At 48.5% G+C, this 19,943-nt stretch overlaps 1 protein-coding gene across 3 annotated transcripts in view; it reads right to left on the bottom strand.

Annotated features, from left to right (window-relative positions):
• Positions 1-2,060: 2,060 nt before the first annotated feature.
• Positions 2,061-19,943, bottom strand: part of LOC121062938 (E3 ubiquitin-protein ligase RNF165-like) — a 49,344-nt gene continuing 31,461 nt past the window's right edge. Inside the window, exons 2-9 of one of the 3 annotated variants that reach the window (XR_005815746.1) lie at positions 17,536-17,845; positions 15,867-15,992; positions 11,150-11,279; positions 10,028-10,132; positions 9,371-9,466; positions 8,091-8,197; positions 6,824-6,998; positions 4,033-6,766 (exon numbers count right to left, since the gene is read on the bottom strand). Coding sequence is in view for 2 of the 3 variants with exons in the window: in XM_040543250.1 (XP_040399184.1) it covers positions 6,881-6,998; positions 8,091-8,197; positions 9,371-9,466; positions 10,028-10,132; positions 11,150-11,279; positions 15,867-15,992; positions 17,536-17,845 (992 nt within the window). In the remaining variant the exon portion in view is untranslated. Of the gene's footprint in view, positions 6,999-8,090; positions 8,198-9,370; positions 9,467-10,027; positions 10,133-11,149; positions 11,280-15,866; positions 15,993-17,535; positions 17,846-19,943 lie in introns of all 3 variants that reach the window. The other 2 variants (XM_040543250.1, XM_040543251.1) reach the window with 2 other exon arrangements.

The following is a 19,943-nucleotide window of genomic DNA, read 5'->3' as shown; positions in this document are numbered from 1 at the left end:
ACAGATCACAGGTCCTGCGGAAGCAGGAATGAGCAACTTTGCAGTCACCAAATTGCTGTGTAGGGATTGCAAATACCTAGGCTGACATCAAAACCACCTGCCACCCCTGGATGGGCATGTTCAACCCAAGATCTGTGCTGAACTCCAGGCTATGCTGCCCTAAAACAGGGTCAAGGGGGAGTTTGCTGATATGGAGTCAGCAACTTCACTGTCTCCCCGGAAGGCAACATTGGCAAAGCATTAAAAAAAAAGCTTAAAAAAAAAGCTTTTTTTTTTCCTCTAAGGACTTTAAAAAAGCCCTTTGTTTGTGCAAAACCCAGCTCCACCCCAGCTCTGGGGAGTCATCCTGTTGCTACAACAACTAACACCACAAAAGTAATCAGCAGAGTGGAGTTTTTCCAGGGGCTGGATTTGCATTAAGCTGCTAAACCCAACACATTCCTGGCCAAGCAGAGGACTGGGGAGGAAAAAAGCCAGAACTGTCCTAGAGCTCCCCAAAAAGCTGTCCAGAGCTCCCCAAAGCCATGTGGTGGGCAGATGCACAGCTCCTGCTCCCCTACCTTCCACCTTATTTTTTGCTCTTTATTTCTTAATTGGTGTGGGTTTAGTGCACATGGCCTTCAACCAAAAACTATGAATGTGGGTGAGAAGTGACAGCAAAGGACAAGGATGGTGACACCCAGCAGGAGCCTGCAAAACCAAGTTGTCCTGTTGTCTCTGCAGTCCCCATTGTTTTGGTAGCTCGATGACATCCTGTGTTTATGAGCACTTTGGTGCTGCCAGTGACAACAAATATAACCGAGGAGACCTTTGCAGTATCAGATTAACTGGTAGGGACTGGACGTTTCTTGCTGCAGGACATTGATAATTAAACCAAGCATCTCTAGGAAGTTGCAGTGAAACATCTGATGGTATTTGATACACCCACACCAATCCTATGTGCATGAAGGCAGGGTAACTCACGGCTAAGAAGTATCCACCCTACAGCCTCCCCTACCCCATCATTATGTGCACAGGCTGATTTGACATGGAAAAGATGCCCCGTTGAAAAATAATAATAATAATAATTGATATTTACTTGTGGGCTTGTACAGATCAGAGCTGCAACCCCTGAGCCAGCCAAAGATTTAGCTACTACAAAAAATAAATAAGGGTAACTGGAGAGAGTGGATGCCTGCAGTGAGCATTGCAGTGTGGCCGTGCTGTTGTACCTTAATGGGTGCAAAGCCAGTTGCAGCTCGCTGTGCTCTGCAGGGCTGTGATCAGATCTCAGCAGCACATTTGTGTTCTTCTGTGGCAGCTTTGAAGCAAAACCGATTGTGATCTCAAGCAACTCTTAGTGCTGCAACCCTTTTGAAAGACATCAACAAGATCTCGGCGAGCAAGTGTGCTTTTCCTGCTTTCTGATAGAATTTGTTAAAGCTTGCTATAACGGGAGTTTCAGCTTGACTGAATATGATGCATCCCTAGCACAGCCTCCTAGAGGAGCCAGCAACTCTGCTCAGCTGCAGGAACCAAATCTCCACGATCAGCAGCGTCTGTCCCCAGGGCATGTTCAGTCTAATGACATAGCCAGAGACTGGTCACAGTCTTTTGACACGAAGCACATGAGGAGGAAAAGTCATCTAGAGAATAGGCAGGAGGGAGACTGACACCATTCATTGCACGAATGTTCAAAAAAGAAAAAAAAAAAAAAAAGCAAGAGGACTCATGAAAGGGGTTGCAAAGTTGGGTGTTTGACCCCTTGGGTTCTCCAAGGGTGACAAAAGGATGGAAAATGCCCTCAACTGTGTCTACCTTACTTTAAAGTTTGTTTGCTTGTTTGTTTCATTTTTCAGTAGTTTTTTCTTTTCTTACTGCTTCAGGGCTGAAGGAAGCAAGCTGAAAAAGCTCTACCAGCATTCACTTGTCTGCATGCTGAAGGCTTCACCTTCAAGGGGGCGGTTTGCCAGGAGGGCTTTGGGCACCCACGTGGGTGTGTTTCACACGGCGGCCACAGGTGGGAATTGGGAGCCAGTGGTAAATAAAGACCATGCAAGTGTCCTGCCAGCTCCCACAGGTTTATAGTTAGCAATGCAGTTCATTTTATTAGTTATAAATAAAGTACAAAAAATCCACCAAAAGTGAATCTAAGCATTTACACAATTTCTAATGTCTTTTCATTTCTTCAATGCACTATTGCTTTAATATTAATAATAAATATTTTTCTAGCTTTCTTCTGTAAAATAGTCTATGTAGCAAAATGTTGCACAACACAACAGAACAGCAGTAGGAGTACAAAAATGTGGGTGATCCTTTCACCAGCCCAGGCCATTAAAGGGGAGGATTTCTGTCTGCTTGCCCCATGTTTTATGTGTCCCCCTGCTGGTGTCTTTGTGGGGTGACACTTGGCCCCTATCCCCACACAGCCCAAAACTGCGGCTCCAGGGGAGAAAAGTTACAGAGCAGCAAGGGGAAATGGGGAAACCTAGGGTAAGGCAAAGGCAACAAAGCAGAGCAGCACCCTGAAGGGACAAAGAGGAAGAATGAAGGTACAGTCGTGTCGTGCCTTCCTGCCCCAAAAAAGAATTGTGTCCAAAGCCTTTTGGGGTGGAGATGCATTGAACCCTGTTTCTGCATTCGTACATGGCTGAGCATCTGCGCTGACCTAGAGCAGTTATGGCTTAAAGCTTAAAATATTTTCCAGGGTGCTTTAACCCTCCTGCATGGTTCAAGCACTGGATATTCAGGAACCTTCTGGGAAGGGGCAATGTGTTAGCAGCGGTGCAGTCGTGGCTGGGGATGGGAACGTGTATGCTTGGCCACCGCTGCAGGAGTGGGACATCAGCCCAGGGCTGGTCCCCCTGGGGGTGACCCACCGAGGGACAGGGCAGGAGGGCTCTAGTACCTCTCGCAGATCTACAGCAGATTAACAAGCTTCAAATCAAGGATTCTGCCCCAACAGAGGGGTCAAAAGCAAGTGGAAGGTTTTCAAGAAGGTTAGTTTTGAGGGCTGCTGCTCCAGGCATGTTTTACAGATGGATTATAGCCAAGTCTCATGGCCTGGTGTGACAAATAGATCCCAAATCACCCCTCCCAGCCTTCCTTTTCCAGCTCTGTCTGAGAGCAGTGAAGGAGCTGAGGTCCCACCATCCTGCCCTGACAGTACCATGCCATGGGGAGCATGTCCTCCATGCAAAAACCAGACAGAGGGAGTCATCGCTTAAAAGCTGCTGTCAGACCCTTGGTTTTGTAGTGTCCAAGCTCAGGCTCTATCGATTCCCTCCTGCATCCCCCCCCCCCCCCCCGGGAGCTCCCAGACCGATGCACGCAGGGGGTGGTTCAGCAGGGGGCGGTTCAGCAGGGGGCATGCAGCCAGACCAAGCACCTGACAGGCACCAAAAATCCAACAGAGCCACAGCACCTGGGCTCCCTTCCACATTTTTTGAAGCAATTTGCAGTGTCATGCACTAAATGCATGCATTGCCCCAAGCACAGCCTTGCAGCGGGGTTCACCAGCCATTATTGCAGGTAACACATGCAGCAAGGGCAGGAGCATCACCAGTGGCATCGGAACAGGGCGGTGGCAGGAATCGACCAAAACATTTTGGTTTTGCAGGGCACTACTAACCGCCTTCAATGCACAAGGACGTGAGTGAAAGGATCACCAGAGTTTGATTATGAGTGCAAATAATATTCATAAATATGTGCTAAACACAGTCACTATATTGCAGTTTTCCACTATGTCACAGCATACAGAATCAAAGGTTTGCATTTTTATGGAATGTATCCAAAGTAACAGCACCACAGTAATACAGTTTGTAATTACACACCCTGATTTTTTTAAATTTTTTTTGTCAAGATAAGCATTACCCCTACATCCCATGTTTAATTTCTTTTTAAGTACCAACACATGCAAAGCATTCAATTCCCAGAAACAATGCAAAAATTAGGTAATAGGAGTAATAAAAAAAATTAGTATTAATTTCTAAATAAATTATAATTAAAAATGCAAAAAACAACTATAAAAATAATTAAATAAGAATCCACAATATCTACAAGTTAGTCATAAATTATGATTGTTAAATATAAGGCATTTAAACTCACAAAACCCTGTAAACTATCAATGTTTTGTTCCTAGACATTTTTGTTTGTTTCATTTGTTTGTTTGTTTGTTTTTAAACTCCTCCTGTCATCGCAACCTACTCATAAAAATGATTTCAATTCAAAAAGGAACCTGACACACCGCTGCAGCTCCAGACGCTGTAGGTTCTCACGCACCTCGGGATCAGTCACTCACACAAGACCAAGGGAGTTTGGTGCTTTTCTTCACCAGATTTTTTTGTCTTTTTGTTACTTTTTTTTTTGTCTAAAAACTGTGCTTGTTCATTAGGCAAATAGTAGTACTTTCGCATAGGCTTTAAGAAAACATGCGGTTCGGAAGCACTCCTCCTTCCCTCCCCACCCAGCTAGGGTCCCCATTGCCCCCGCTCCTCCCCTGCTTCGCCCCCAGCTCACACCTGGGTGCACCAGACTGGCTTACAGTGTGTTTTATGAACAACATCTCACTTTTCTTGTACATATCATTAGTAGTAGTAGTAGTATTTTTAATGCTGCTTGAATCTGCTGCTGCTGGAGCAAGTCCCATACATCTCGATGGGTCACTCCTTGCTGCAAGGAGCCCACATCGCTTTGGACATCGGGGCTGGGACTGCTGTATCTCCTGTGAAGCCATCACTCACAGATGGCAAATAAACATCACCATGGCAAATATGTCACCATGCCCCCCCCTCTGCTCAGGCACAGTGAGAGGGGAGAAGGTCTCCTGTAGCCCCACGCCCCCTCCTTCACTCTCTTCTCCAGGTTGGCAAAAATAAAAATACTAATAATCTCTGTGGGTCCTTCGAGGTCGGTGTTTTCCTGTTACAGCTCATGGGAATCCTGAAATCTCCCAGATGGTAATTTATGATCATTTGTACATGGAGAGCATTGCTTGGCTCCAGCAGAACGGGTGCTCGGGGGAGCCACAGTTCAGCTCCACCACATTTGCATTATAAATATATAAAGTTCAGAATTCATTCCCCTGGCTCCTCTGCATCTCTCTTTTGCTTCCCTAGTTACAAAAAAAAAAAAAAATCTTAAAAAAAAAAAAACAAAACTTTTTGGTTGTGAATGCCTGTTCAGCAAAGGGTTTTAATCTGGGTCCCTGCATCTGATGTCTTTATTTCAGGGGAAGCTTGGATCAAAATGGCCCACCCCTCCACTCCTTCAAGGACTGCCTCCTGATGTAGTTTTGTGCATTTTTGTAATGGAGACTGGTAAATTAGGTTTCGTTTTAATAATCACCTATTTTTCCATATGGATATGGAGTGAAATACATATGCGTATAACAATGCTCTGGCACAGGGCTAAACCCAGCCCTTCCAGAAGGCAGCAAACTCTCAAGAACTGGCATTCCCCTCCTGCACTAAAACACCCACGGCATTGGTGATTCCTCATGAGCAACGATTCCTCCCATCCCATTATCAGAGAGGGATCTCTGCAATCTCTGCTCCGAGAGATTTGACCCCGCAGCCTGTAAGCCCAAGTGGATTAAGGAAAAAAAATGAAAAAGAAAGAAAGGCTTCCACCTGTGTTGTATGTCTGCTTAATCTTCCCGCGCTGTGATTTCTCACCAGGGAGGTGGTGAAGCAGGGTAACTGTGTGTGATTAAAAAGGCCCTGCTCCCCTTCTTCCACCTTGCACTGGGTTGGGATGGGGAACAGGAGCAGGGCACCTTGGCTGCTGCTCTACCCCAGCCCAGCCACAGCATTAGCAATCTCCCCAAATCATCCGGTATTGGGTTTTGTCCCGTTGGAGCTTCCTCTTGTTATTTCTGAGCAATTACACCCCAAAGCACAGTTACAGAAGCCGACCCCATAACCAGCATTTTGGACCAGCAAAGAGCCTTGGAGGTGTCTAACCCCAGGGGGGCCATGCCACGGCATGCTGAAGCCAGCCAGCCTCTGGCTCACAGGAGAAAGCAGTATGGAAGATGGCAAGCACAGAGACAGCCCATGGCCTGCCTTGGATTTCGGCACGCCAAGCTACTTTGTTAAGATACGGAAAGCAAAGAAACAGCATCCACCTCAATATCGTGCCCCTCCAGAAAGCATCCAGCACCAGCAGATAAGCAGGAAGCTTATAGGGAAACCTCTCCCTGTTGCTTCATTTATTTCATTCCCAATTTTCTTTTATTTTGCAAGCGTCTCTAAATTTGCAACACTGTAAATGCAAGGAAAGGAAGCACATGCGGCTGAGGCAAAGAGCGCAACCCTTCTGACTGTAAACAGGATTTTGCTTTTTTGCCTCTTCCCCCCAAGGGTGGGAAAACTTGACCTCCTCATTCCCCCTCTGCAATGTATTAATCAGGCACCAAAATAAGGAATCTGTGAAAAAATATTTGGTGTAAATTAGGTAACAGCAACATGTCCACCACAAGATGAGTAGGGCATCAAACACAACATTTCTTAAGCTAACATGCTCCAGCTGCCATCCATAGAAATAGCTAAAGGACCCCTATAACATGTTTCTACGTATTCGAGAGGTATATATACAATCCTCATGAAATGCAGGATTGACAGGCCAGACTACCACAACTAGTTCCTTCATGTTCAACACTAAATCTTCTGCAGCATGGGGTCTCTGAGCTCCGGGAATGCCAGCTCCCTTTCACTGGGCCCATATCCTGCGTATGTGCAATATCTCCTACCACTAGATATTGTACCACCACCTCCTCCTCCTCGCTAATGTGCCTGCAGACTTTTCCTCTCAATCAAATGGCTCAGAAGGCAAAAATTTTGCTGCAAGGGTTTATGGCCATACGACCTGATAAGGAAAATGGTGTGTCCAGCCAGTCCTTTCAGCTGTCTGAGCCGAGCTGTGTTTCAATGTCCACCCTGCAGATGGGGCACTTCTTGCTGGTGGCCAGCCACTGGTCCACGCACACTTGGTGGAAGAGATGCATGCAGGGTAGCCTCCTGTGGAGAGAGAAGCACCACCCATTAGGGACTGTGTGGGTGGAGGAGGCCCAGGGGACTGAGGACATCCAGAAAGCTGCAGACGGGGCTGCCTTCAACATGGGGAAGCATCAGTGTAGTGGCACTGGTGCTGCCTAAGCCCCCAGCAACACCAGCTTACACTGGGGCAGTAGGGCAGAGAGGGTGTCCTTCTTGGTTAAAACCTCTTAGAAAATCCCACATCCCCCTGAGCTGAGTTGTTGCAGTGACCATCTACCCTGGCTGCTGCTTTTGACCTTTCAGGAGTGTCAAGTTATACACTTGGGTTCTTGATCCTTGTGGCTCACCAGTCAGGTGGGTCTCCACTGCTCCTACTTGGGTGTCTGGTGCGCCCCAGGGAATGTGGTTGCTTTTCAGCTATGTCACATTTGTCATCTCTTTGGTGACTCTCATGAACCAGAAGGGATCCCAAACCACAAGGGCCCACGGCAAAAGAATCAGAGCTTTTTGTGATGGCTTAAGGCAGCTAAAGGGCAAGGAGCAGGACCAAGTAGTGCAGATGCACTGCCCACCCACAGCTCATCCTCTTCCAATTCCTTGTCCCCATCCTCTGTCACAAGCAGAGTTTTGACCCAGCCAAGAGCCTGGGGACCTTGATAGCAGGGGTTGTGCTGTGACCCAGGATGGGCTCCCTGTGACCATTCAGGCTGAGAGATCTCACTTATTCTATAAGAAAGCAGCTCCATCCCAGCCACAAGCCACATTCCTCTGTACTTGACACACAGGCTCCATTTTATCATACTTTGGTCATCTGTAAAGGCAAGACATTGATGTCCATGAGCTCCAGATGGCTGTCTGAGGCCTGGCACCCATTATCCTAGGACATATGGACAACCAACAGCATGGTTTTGAAGCAGGTGATCCAAACCCAGGAGATCCTGTGAAAATTGCCCACCTGCACTTCCTGCCTATGGCCCATACCAATGTCCAACTAAAAGGCATGTGCTTTCCTAAACCCTGCAATAGCAGCCCTGCCAAGGCACAGCAGTGTTATTGGGATAAGCACAACTCAGATGTCACCGAGAGGCAGTGGAGCAGAAGAAAGGATCATACCTGACGTCTTCTCCATCTTCAAGCATGGACAGACAGATTGTGCATTTCTCATCAGTGTCCGACTCCTCTCCATCCTCTTGTTCAGCTTTGCCCTCCTGTGGTCTTCTCTGCAGCAAGGTTAAAGACATAATTTCATTGGGACTTGATTTTCTAATGCTCTGCCAAGTCTTGGTAGTTGCAGGAAGGCAAATAATAAGAGCTTCATCTATCAGCCAGATCTTCCAGCTTGGAGAAGCCAGCCCAGCCAAAACAGCCAGTGGGGGGAGGATGCCACCAGCACGCTGCCGGTCCACACACCTCCTCCCAGAACTGGGGGCAGTGGGGCTGATGGCAGTGCCCCAAGGAGCAGCCTGTCCGCTGCTGCCCCAGCACAGCCCTACCACCTCCTCAGGCCTCCATGCGGCAGGGATGGTCCCACAGTCTCCTTTGGTGGGTGCTTCTCCTGCAGACCCCGAAATGTGTAGGGTCACCACTGCCAGCAAGGGCAACAACCACTGTGCCCCATGCCAGCTTGGCCACTGGCTTAGCCCCATGCTGCACCATGGGGCAGCACTTGGCCTGCCAGCTCCTTCCTGTCCTTTCCCCCTCCACGCACCCATTCCAAATAATATATTTTTTTCTGCATCCACTGGAGATGTGGTCAGAGATAAGTGCAGCAGGAGTTGAGTCCCTTCCAACGTGGGCAATGCAACATACTTATTGTTACTGGGGATGACAAACATGACACTTCTACCCAAATGAGCAATTTTTCCATTTTCTATTAGCACAACCCCAAAAGTTGGCATCCAGTTCCTTAAGGGCAAGAGTTCAGCTCCAACAGAGGAGATGCCCCTTGCAAAGTGAAAGGAGGGCGAGCTCCCCCCACACCATGGAGCGAGTGCCCTTGTGGTGCCACCTGCATGCAGAAAGGGGTGGGTTTGCATGCACGAACCCCCTTGGTGTGGGCACTTTCTTACCAGGTGCAGACGGGGGGAATTGCACCCGCTGGGTGGGAGCAGGTTGAGACCCTTTTGAAAATTTGGCCTGCAGCTTCCTAGCCTAGAAGCATGAAATAGGGAGCTGAGCTACACCACCGCGTCAGCCCAGGAGTCCTACAAGATGTTAAAGCACCAGTTCTGGATTTCATGGTCCATTTCGGGGAATACTTCAGTTGGCACTGCCAGTTTACCAACCCTGAGGATTGCAACCCACCAAAGCCCTTCCTTCTGTCCGCTCCATGCACGCGACCCTTGGCCAGCTGCGGGGGGCTGGCAGCCATGCTGTGGTTTTGGGGAGCTCACCTTCTTGTACTTGTGGGGGAAGGTGAACCTCTCAATGGTGTTCTGCACGGCACCCCGGCTCATGCTGCCCAGCCTGTCCTCCAGCTGCAGCAGCTCCTGCAGCACGGGAACAGCAGCAAAATGGAATCAGCATTGCTCACGGGAGGCATTGGTGGAGGAGCACGTGGTCCCACCATCCCAGTGTCTGCCTGCCAAGGAGCAAGGCTCCATCCTGCCCTTTCCTCAGTGGAAATGCTCATTGAACCCAAATCAGGCATGGTTCAGTGGTGGATCTGAGCCCTGGTTCTTGGGCCAATAGCTGTGGACTTAAGGCAGAGCTGAGAGCTGGATACCCAATATTTCAGAAATTGGGGTGGAGTCTGAGCTCTGTTTGGCAGGTCAGAAAACAAAACCCCATAGAACTGGAGGACTTCGTATACAGCCATGAAGGGAGACAGAGTCAGCCAGAGCCAGACCCGGGCACTCTGGAATAAAACATCTTTCACTAAACCACCCAACCCCTTTTGCTTCCTGGTTATTACTAAAATGGCTGCAGATCTCAATCTCATTCCCATCTGCGACTGCCAAACCATAAGGCAGTCTTATGAGTTTATGCCAGAGCTTTCATGGATTCCCAGGGCTTAAAAATTTAATAATTGCAGTTCCCAAGATACATACTTCATAGCTCTCCCGCACAGCCGACGTGTGCCTGCTTGGGTTCAGTCCCTGAAGAGCAAGTAACTGGAGCTGAGGATAAGGGTAATTTCTGATTTCATGAACAACCTGCAAGAAGTGAGGGAGAAAAATAAAGCCACCTGTGCTAGCACAAAGAAATCCCTCGTGTACCTTGATTTGAATTTAGCGCTTAAAAAATTGAAAATGAAAGAGCGGACTGACACCTTCCCCAATGGAAGTCTTTTAATAACCAAAAAATGAGTAGATTAATAACTTAAAAAAAAATTAAGTAGATCTCCTATAAATAATAACTACAAACTTGCATGTCTTAGAAAAATGTCAAATAAACTCTGTTAAAATTATTCCTATAGCATCCATAACACTGCAGTTCCAAACTCTCAACATGGATTAGCTTAAAAAGAGATTTAATTTTCATTTTTAAATGCGTTGATTTCTTTTCATCCAAGCTCTGGTATTTAAAGCTTTGCTGTAGTGTGCAGGTGTCAGGGTCGGACTATGGGCACAAGGGAAGAGCACCCTCATGGGATTTCTGAGGACGCTTTAAGGATGAGCGGGGCTCTGGGTGGCTCATCTCCAAATGCAGCTCCCTGCTAGGAGAAGGACCAACAAATGACCCTGGTCAGCCCGTATTCACATCAAACCCCAGCTCCACCCGTGCCACAGGTCACACACAACTTTAATAGGTGGCATCAAGGCCAACGAAGATGGAAAATATGTGATGAGGGATGGTCTTTGGGTGTGATCTTGGGGAAGTGCCACCCAGCACCAGTCCTTCTGCATGCAGGGAGCCCTGGGAACCTACAGTTCACTGCTGCATTAATAACATTATTATTAATAACTGTTGAGTCTCCCAGGTTTTTGCAGACCAGCTTGTGAGTGTGCTGCAGGTGATGGACCGAATCTTTCCAGAGCAACTAAGCTTTTCTTTCCTTTCTCTAATCCAGAGTGCAAAGATGGAACATTATCCTTTCAGGCACTCCCTCCCACGGCCAGAGATAAGTGGGATTTGCAGAAGACAGGTGATAGAAAGATAGCAGCCTTTATTTTGACTGCCTTCTGGCAGACAATGCATAAAACATTTCTCAGTAAAAGCATTTCACTTACCATCTGTGTCGAGGATGTGCTTCTGGGGAAATGTTGCATCCGAGGTGTAGCCAAGTAATGCTGATAGGGCTGAGGGACTGGCCGAACCTGGAACTGGGCGTGAGTCAGTCCTGCATCGACACTGAGGTCCCTGGGGGCATGAGGAGGAAGATGGAGCTGTGGCTGCCTGGTGGCATGGTACGGGCTGCGATAAATCATGCTCATGGCAGGGGAGTGCTCTGAGCTGCCATGGGTGCCTCAACCTGAGGTGATGCTTCTGCTTTGAAATCCTTGGATTTGAGCAATCACCTTTCCCTCCACCAAGGCAGAATGAAGGAGCAAGGGGTTGATTTTATGCCACTTAGCATTTGTGCTAGCTGGGGTCAAGAGCTGTAGGATATAGACTGCCAATTGCAGAGCAGTGTCTTGGGGGTTCTGATCGATCCCCAGGCTCAGTAACTCAACCTGTCCAGGTCCTCCTTGTGCCAACATCGCTGCAGATGATCACATTTTGCCTTTTGCAGAAATGCAGATAAATGCCTGAGGGCAGAGAACCAAGGAGCCGTTCTGGGAGGTTGTTAGGCCCATCATCCGTGCCTGTGACCTCTCTGGAGGTCTCCCAGCCCAGGTCATGGGAGGGCTTGGGGGAACAAGGGAGCTATTCCCTGCCTGCAAGAGAAAATGCATCAAACCTGGCCTTGGGGAACCCCAGAACTGCTGTTTGTGCAAAAAAAAATAAGAAAAAAAAAAGGTTTTAAGAAATTTCTGGATGAGACAGCTGTAAGAAACAACGTCACACAACCAGCAGGCCACCACTGGTGAAGCAGGACATCCCTGACAGTCCCAGTCTCCTGTGCGCAGCCTGTCCTGGGGCACATTTTTGTGGGTTTGGGTGCTTTGTCCATCCAGAAATCAACCCAACTCAACCCTGTGACTTCCAATGACCGAGATCCCAGCAAACACTGCAGCTCTGCAGAATCCAGCAAGCAGAGCTGAACTGCAAACCCCATTCCAGCCCTGCATGGATGGGATGGGAGGAGACCTAGCACAGCATCTATCCATAATCTATCTATCTGTAATCCAATTAGCTGCTCCCCTGTCTCTCCAGCCACTGAGTCTTTCAGCAAACAAGTGCTTTGAATGTCATTCACTTTACTGTAATTACAAAAGCCAGCGCTCTGATAACTATTCTCTTCGCATTTGTCAAAGCAAAACTAATTAGAGCACAGGGGTTGCTCCTCATTTCAGCCTGAAGTTCCCTTTCTGTCCACGGAGGACAGCAGCAGCGAATGCCACGGCTTGTTAGGAGCAACCCAGATGTGTCCTGGAGCAGCTGTGAAACAACAGCAGTTTGCCCAACAGCAGTTAATGGACATGAGAGGACAGTAAATTTTATTCTATGATTCTAAATGCAAAAATCCCTTACCCAGTATGGCCTGTGTACTAGGTAATAACTCCAATGCTTTCATGCCCTCTAATAAGTCCCCCCACATCAAATTGGAGCAAAGAGAGGGTCTGTGCTGGCTGTGTGCTGGCTGGCTGTGTGCTAGCCGTATCCTGGACAGACCAAACCTGGCAGAGGATAAAACACAGCAGGAGACAGGCAGGAACACAGCCAGGGTGGGAATCCACAGGACTGGGCATTTTCCAGCTCCCGTGTCACATTTTCGGAGATTTATCCAGTTGCTTGAAATGGTTCCCAGGTGGATGGAAGGCTCGATTGGAAATCAGGAGATGTTGGGTTCATCCCAGCCCTGCCACTGGCCTGATGTACGACCCCAGCCATCTCCTCTCTGCCTGCTCATATTCCCTGCTTGCAAAACAGATGTTACAATCCACAGAGCGCTTTGAGACCAGGGGCTGGAGGGATTTCACAAAGACGAATGGGCATTATTAACTTGCACAAGTAATTGCAACAACAGCACTGTGGAACTGTTTGTGCAGTGGTGCATCTGGATCCTTAAAACCCAATACAGAGGCTCCTACACTGATGCCTGCCGAAAGCAGAATACTGCATGGAATGGTGTTTTCCCAGGGTTTGGGGATGAACAACCAGAGCACATTAGCTGAAGAAAACCCAAACTAACCATCGCCTTCTACCTTGTGCTACAGGTATGCCTGTACAGCATCTTGATGCTCAGATGTGAGGTTCAAGAGCTGTGATGCTGTAGTGGGTTTACGTGGCAAGGTTTTGGTAGCAGGGGGCCATAGGGGTGGCTTCTGTGAGAAGGATCTAGAAGCTGCCCCATGTTAGGTAAGGACCCCACTGCTGACCAGAGCCGAGCCAATAAGCGATGTTGTTTTGTGCCTCTGTGAGAGCATATTTAAGACAGAAAAAAAACATGGCACCACACAGCAGCTGGGAGAGTGAGAGGAGTGAGAAACAGCCTTGCAGGTGCCAAGGTCAGTGAAGAAGGAGGGGGAGAGGTGCTCCAGGTGCTAGAGCAGAAGTCCCCTGAGGCCTGTGGTGAGGACCATGGCAAAGCAGGTTGCCCCCCTGCAGCCCACGGAGTACCACGGTGGAGCAGGGTTCCACTCTGCAGCCCGTGGAGGAGACCACGGTGGAGCAGGTGGACCTGCACCGACGGAGACTGCGGCCTGTGGAAGACCCCTGCCGGAGCAGATTCCGGGCCGGACCTGTAGCCTGTGGAGAGGAGACCACGAAGGAGCAGGTGACCTGGCAGGAGCTGCTGCCCGTGGGGGATCCAGGTTGGAGCAGTTTGCTCCTGAGGGATGGACCCCGTGGTACGGACCCATATCTGGAGCAGTTCTTGAAGAGCTGCTGCCTGTGGACAGCCCACATCGGATCAGTTCAGCAAGGACTGCATCCTGTGGGAGGGACCCCACAGCACAGGGGATGAGAGTGACCGAGAAGGAGCGGCAGAGAAGAAGCGCTATAGACTAACCATAACCCCCGTTCCCCCGTTCCCCTGCGCCGCTCGGGGGGAGGAGGTGGAAGAGGGTGGATGGGGATGAAGGTGCTTTTGGTTTCTTTCCTTTGTTTCTCACTTCTCTAGCTTGTTAGTAATAGATAATAAATCTTACTATCTCCCTATGCTGAGTCTGTTTTGCCCGTCATGATAATGACTGCGCGATCTCCCTGTCCTTATCTCAATCCTTGAGCCCTTTTCATCGTATTTTCTCCCCGTTCCTCTTTGGGGAGGGGGAGTGAGAGAGCGGTTGTGGTGGAGCTCGGCCGCCCACCCGAGTAAAACCACCGCAGATGCCTACAGTACATGGGCTGCCAACAACCAAAAACTGAGGGATAAGGGCAAGAAAACAGGCTGAATGGTCATCAACAAATGCCTATGCAGAAAACAACCGATGGAGCTAAGGGGAGTTTTTTCTCCTTCACCAGAAGATTTTAACCAAGGCTTGGCTGTCCAAGATAACCAATCACCTTCATCCCCAGCTTCCATCCCTGCTTCCCACAACGCTGCCTGCTACCCCCTGCCTCTGAGCAAGTGCTGTCACTGCTCATGTGGTGATAACACATTAGAGGAAAGTTTTTATATCTGTCACTGGGCAAAACTGTACATGTGCCCCGAGGGGAAGTGAGTCACCCAAATATGTATACATGGTATGTGATTTCTGGCGTCCTTAGGTTTTGTAAGGCAATGCAACAACACAGGGCGAAAAGGAGGGAGGAGGAGAGGAAGATTAAATGATGCTTTATCGGATCCTTCTAATGATTGTAATTAAACTGTATGCACAGAAAGAGAGGCAGAAAGAATGGCTCTATCCAGATGGAACACGAACCGCTGTGCAACCTGATCTGAACAATGTCACACCGGCCAAATTCACCTCACGGTAGTACCAGCAATGGGAACACCTGAGAAGAAAATGACAGAAGGATCTGGCCATATTTTAAGTTGTATACTATTAGCACAGAGGAGGAAAAAAAACTGTGTTAAAAGAATTCTCCATTTGCAGAGCAAACAGCTCAGATGTAAGAAAATGCCATAATTAAGATTTTCTGTGCCATTTTATTTTGGTCCCCTTGTGCGTACACATTACGATTATCTCTAATTACATGTTCACATGCTATTTTTTCCATTCAACTCACAGAATGGACTTTGCTCTGCTAACAAGGAGCTACTCAGAAGTATGTTTTTATTCTTCTATTCTTCCAAGTAGGGCCCCGTGCCTTATTAAATGTGCAGGAGCTCAAAACTTGCTCTGAAAACAGAGCAATCAGTGCTTTGCTCAGCTTTTCCAGGGCACCAGACATTGTGATGGGAGAACAATTAACATGCTACTAATTCATTCACCTCACCCTGTGGGGCAGGGCAGCTCTGTGCCCCCTAATTTAGGCCATGGAAGAGTTGTGGACACTGTTTTTGAGTGCCTGGTGGACAGCAGAAGGTATCATTCAGACAGAGATGTTGGTCCATAGGAAACAGACTCTGGAAGGTGCTTCCCTGGAGGCTGCAGCATGGCAAGCCCCTAGGGAAGATTAAGGTTTAGGTGCACTCTGCATCCATGGATGGAGAGGTTTGGGCAATATTGTTATATTGGGCCTTGATGTTATTGTACACATGCATAAATGCTTTAACATGGACTTGTGGCTCTCAGGGATGAGTTTCCCCATTGTACACTCCCCACTTTATATCCGTTGTACTGAACCACCAGCTTTCATGGAAGCATTGAGCCATGAAGGCATTCGCAAACCACTGCAGCCTCCACAGGACTTTTTAAGTGCTTCATTCAACACATTGGGGAAATGAGGAAGACTTACCAGTCCGTGCCTTCAGCTAAATACCTGGGCTGGGACCCCATGGGCTGTGGAGTTTGCAGTTGGTGGCTGAAGTCAAAGCTGGGGTGCAGGCGGTGGGGCTGAACAGACAAGCGCTCCTGAGCCCGCCTGCAGGGAGGAGGAGACCAGAAGCGAGTTAGCGATGGGTGGGCACTGAGCACGTGCCCACATCAGTAAACAACGGTAAAACCCAAACATTTGGGCTCACGAGCATGCATCCAAGACAGAAGAGCCCAGACAGGTGTCAAGGATGATGGGAAGAGGAACACAGAGTTATGGCATTTACTCTTGGTCACCACGGACAGCTAAACTTCTTCCTTAGCATCTTTGTGCCTCTCTCACTATTTTCTTTTTTTCCACAGTCAGCCCCATAAACAACAGACAAGATGTAGCATCTTCCTGGTGCGGGTGTTATCCATCATCATGAAGAAGCAGCAGGTTGTCTCGTCTCCCCGTGCAGTCCATAAACTTCTGGGGAACCTCATTCATAACAGTATTACTCAGGAGTAACCGATGGCAGAATTTACTCTCGCTGGCCTTTGACGACATTTCTGTGGGTGATGGACATGCCAGCCTGGGACCCAGCTTCTTCTGCTCCAGCTGCCCTTGTGAGCAGGGAGAGGTAAGTAGTAGAAAAAAAGAGTGAGATTTTTCTAGGGACTAAAGTTTCTTCCTGCATTTTTTGTCCATTTGAACCACCCTCCACTCAGGGGAGGAGCATGTGCTGCTTGATCACCATCTGTGCTTGGAAGGTTGCAAGGTGGATGCCCAAGCAGGCTTTGCATTACAGACTCAGAACCCATGCTCCCTGATGAGTCCCCCGCTCACCGACGGAGCTATCACAAGGTAAATCCATTGGAAAACACTGGACAAACATGTCAGGAAGCTGCTAGATAAAGAGGCTTCACCTTTAAGGCACCCCCAGATTCCCATTACCAGGACCTCATGCCCCATGCCCGAAGGTTTCTGACAGCCTCCTGTGATGCAGCTGTACTGAATGCTTTCAGAACCAGGCTTTGGTGCTGAGCAAGAGGCTCCTGCCCTCTCCCACACCACAGTCCCTCTTCTCCGACAGCCTACTTGCATATGTAACACCGCCAGCAGGTACTAAAGTAGTTTCTATGTGAGATTGTGCTCTGTAGTTTTGTTTGAACTTGACTTATGACTAAGCATTAAACACTTGTATCATCAGTGCCTCAGCCTCGCACATATTTGCTACCCAATTATTAACTAATCGTTAAATCCACCTAAAATCCAGCTTATGCAAAATAAAAGCTGGATGAGAAGAATCCGCAATTTGCAGACAGAAAGGATACGGAAAGAAAGCATTTTCCATCTGTAGCATTCTTTCCAAACAAAGCATTATCACAAAGACTCATCCTTTGGTTCCTGGTGCACGGGTATAACCCACAAACAGCTTCCATATGTTTCCAAAAAAAGCACTCTGCTCCTACATGTTATCTGACCATGTTATCTTGAGGTGCTCAAGGCCAGGCTGGACAGTGCTTTGGACATCCTGATCTGGTGGGAAGCGTCCCTGCTTGTGGCAAGGGGTCAGACTGGACAATCTTTAGAGGTTCCTTCCAACCCAACCCATTCTCTGGTTCTGTGACTCCTTCAGACCATACCTGTGAAACATAAGCCCCCTTACCTGGGATGGGGCATGAGCCGGCGGTGCTGGGCCTCGAGGAGCTGCTGCTGGAGGAGGTATTGCTGGTGTAGCGCCTGAGGTAGGAAGGAGGGTCCAGCCACGTCTTGGAAGGGCAGGGCTGGCACTGGTGCCAGGGACTGGTGCAGGGGGCCGCTGTGCTGGTGCGTGGGGGCCATGTGGGGGGTCAGCCCCGGCTGGGGCTGCACCGCGTGAGGCAGGGCGAAGTCGGCCGAGAGCTGAGGCTGGGGACCCAGGTGGAAGTGCCGGCAGGAGGTAGCATGGGGATGCTGAGACCTTTGAAAAGGAGCACCTGGAAGAGAAGAGCATGGCTGTCACCAGGGCCTGCGGTGGCCGAGGCACCCGGTTGCAGATCCAGAGCAATTTTTATGCAAACAGCTGTTTGTTTGTCTCCTCTGCCAAAAGGCAGGGAAAAAGAGCAGGTCAGCTAATGTCGATTACTCAGGGAAAAAAAAATTGATTTTGACTAATAGTTTTTTCCTCCAAAAAACATTGGAACCAAAACATGGGTTTGGGTTCAAAGTAGCTTTTTGGCTCCGAACTAAAGTGTATGCTGATGGAAAATTTCAGCTTGTTTTGGTTTGCCTGTCTTAAAGAGAAAAGGAACAAAAGGCTCAACATTTTAGAGAAGGAAAAAATATGTTGTCTAAAATGTGTTTCTGCAGGTTAACAGCCCACAGAAGTTTTCAAAAGTTGCTGACTTTTCATGCAATTCAAAGTATTTCTTTGCCTATCTAAAAAGGCATTTCTTTGCCTGTCTAAACCCTAAAAAGGCATGGAAATAATCTCTGTCCTGAGAAAGTGTCTCTCGGTGACTGCAGGACATGGACAGGACACCTTCCTCCCCTGAGAGCAGGGGCTATGATCTTGACTAATAGTTTTTTCTTTGCTCAGACCCTTTCCAGCAGCCTGGCCTCGTCAGGTAATGGAGAGAGCGGCTGTGGAAAACGCAACGCAAGCTGCTGTGAGGTCAGCCATGAGGCTGGTGGGGATGAGGAAGAAATGAGGTGTGAAAGATATCCGTGCTGGAGGCTTTTTGCAAACATCTGACACTGGCTTTTATCTCCCTCAAGATCCTTGCTTGGATGGACCTGTGGCCCAACCCGGCACATTAATTCCTACATTCCCAGAGCAGTTCCAGGCACCACAGCAAAACTTTTGGCTCTTAAACTAAGGAGAGAGGCAGCTCAGCACTGAAGGATGAGACTCCTCATTAGAGATGGCTCTTTGCTGAGTATCAGCCCCAGGATAGGACACCTGCCTTTTTATGCACTTGTTTGAACCCCTCATCTTCCTTTTAGGAAGGAAACTCCTATAATTTTCTTAATCTTTGGGACTGGCACAAAATATTGAGGTGTAACAGCACCGTAAGACACTGAGTGTCATCCCAAGACACAGGCCAGGTGTGCAGATGATGCCTGCTTGTCCCAGATCCCTTCTGCTTCCATCTCCCTTCCATCCGTGGGCTGGGCCAGTCCAGCACAGGAGCTCAGGGAGCCCCAAGCACTTTCTGTTCACATCCTTATGGTAACAGAAGGTGCACAAAGACAGCCAGATGCCAGCAGAAGAAAGAACAGGAGAGGATCTAGAACAAATGAAAGGTTTGAAAAACAGTGCATAAGTAATTATACACAACGTCTCTTAAATGCAAACTAATCCTCCGTAGTGCCCCTCTGAGAGAGGCAACGGGGAACAAATGCATGTGCCACCAGCAGCAGAGCTTCTGAAGATGATAATTTCTCATGCTGTCAGATAACGGCATGATTCGACTACCCTATTAATTAAAACCAGAGGAGGTGGGATCAGACCCACCATTCCTGAATGACAGAGCTACTAACCCTGATCCAAGAGATGTTTGCACACCCTGTCCCCCCCTACTGCAGGTTATTTTGGCTGCCCTAGGCCTGGCCCCAGTTCCCAGGTAAAGGATGAATAATGAAATGGGGACCTGTGCTGCCCTGGCCCATTGCTCCACCTGGGTAATACCACAACCACAGGGAGATGCCTCCTAACTCGTGTTTGCTGGGCACTTGCAGAGCCACTCACGATGAATAGCTCAACCTGGGAGGCCTCTGCTCCTCCCAATGGAAAACAGCTACAACAAGTGATGGGTGACAGATTTAACACCTTCAGGACTTCATGGGGCCTGAAGAAAAGGTGCAAGAGGAAGTTAAAGTGCTAATCCCCCTGCTCACCCAAAGAGACCAGCCTGTGCTGTGGGGCAGCAGTTTAGTTGTATGTCAGACAAAACACAAGGCAATGAACCTGAGAGATATTTCACCACACATTTACTGAGCCAATTTTTGTAGCACATAATAAAACTAGAAAAAGCCAGTCTCTCATCCTTTGCGTCTCTGGCTTCTCTTGATGCCTGGTGCCACATTACCCAA

This window comes from Cygnus olor, assembly GCF_009769625.2.
Source record: "Cygnus olor isolate bCygOlo1 chromosome W unlocalized genomic scaffold, bCygOlo1.pri.v2 SUPER_W3, whole genome shotgun sequence".
NCBI classification, from domain to species: Eukaryota; Metazoa; Chordata; class Aves; order Anseriformes; family Anatidae; genus Cygnus; species Cygnus olor.
This window is presented reverse-complemented; position numbering and strand designations above follow the sequence as displayed.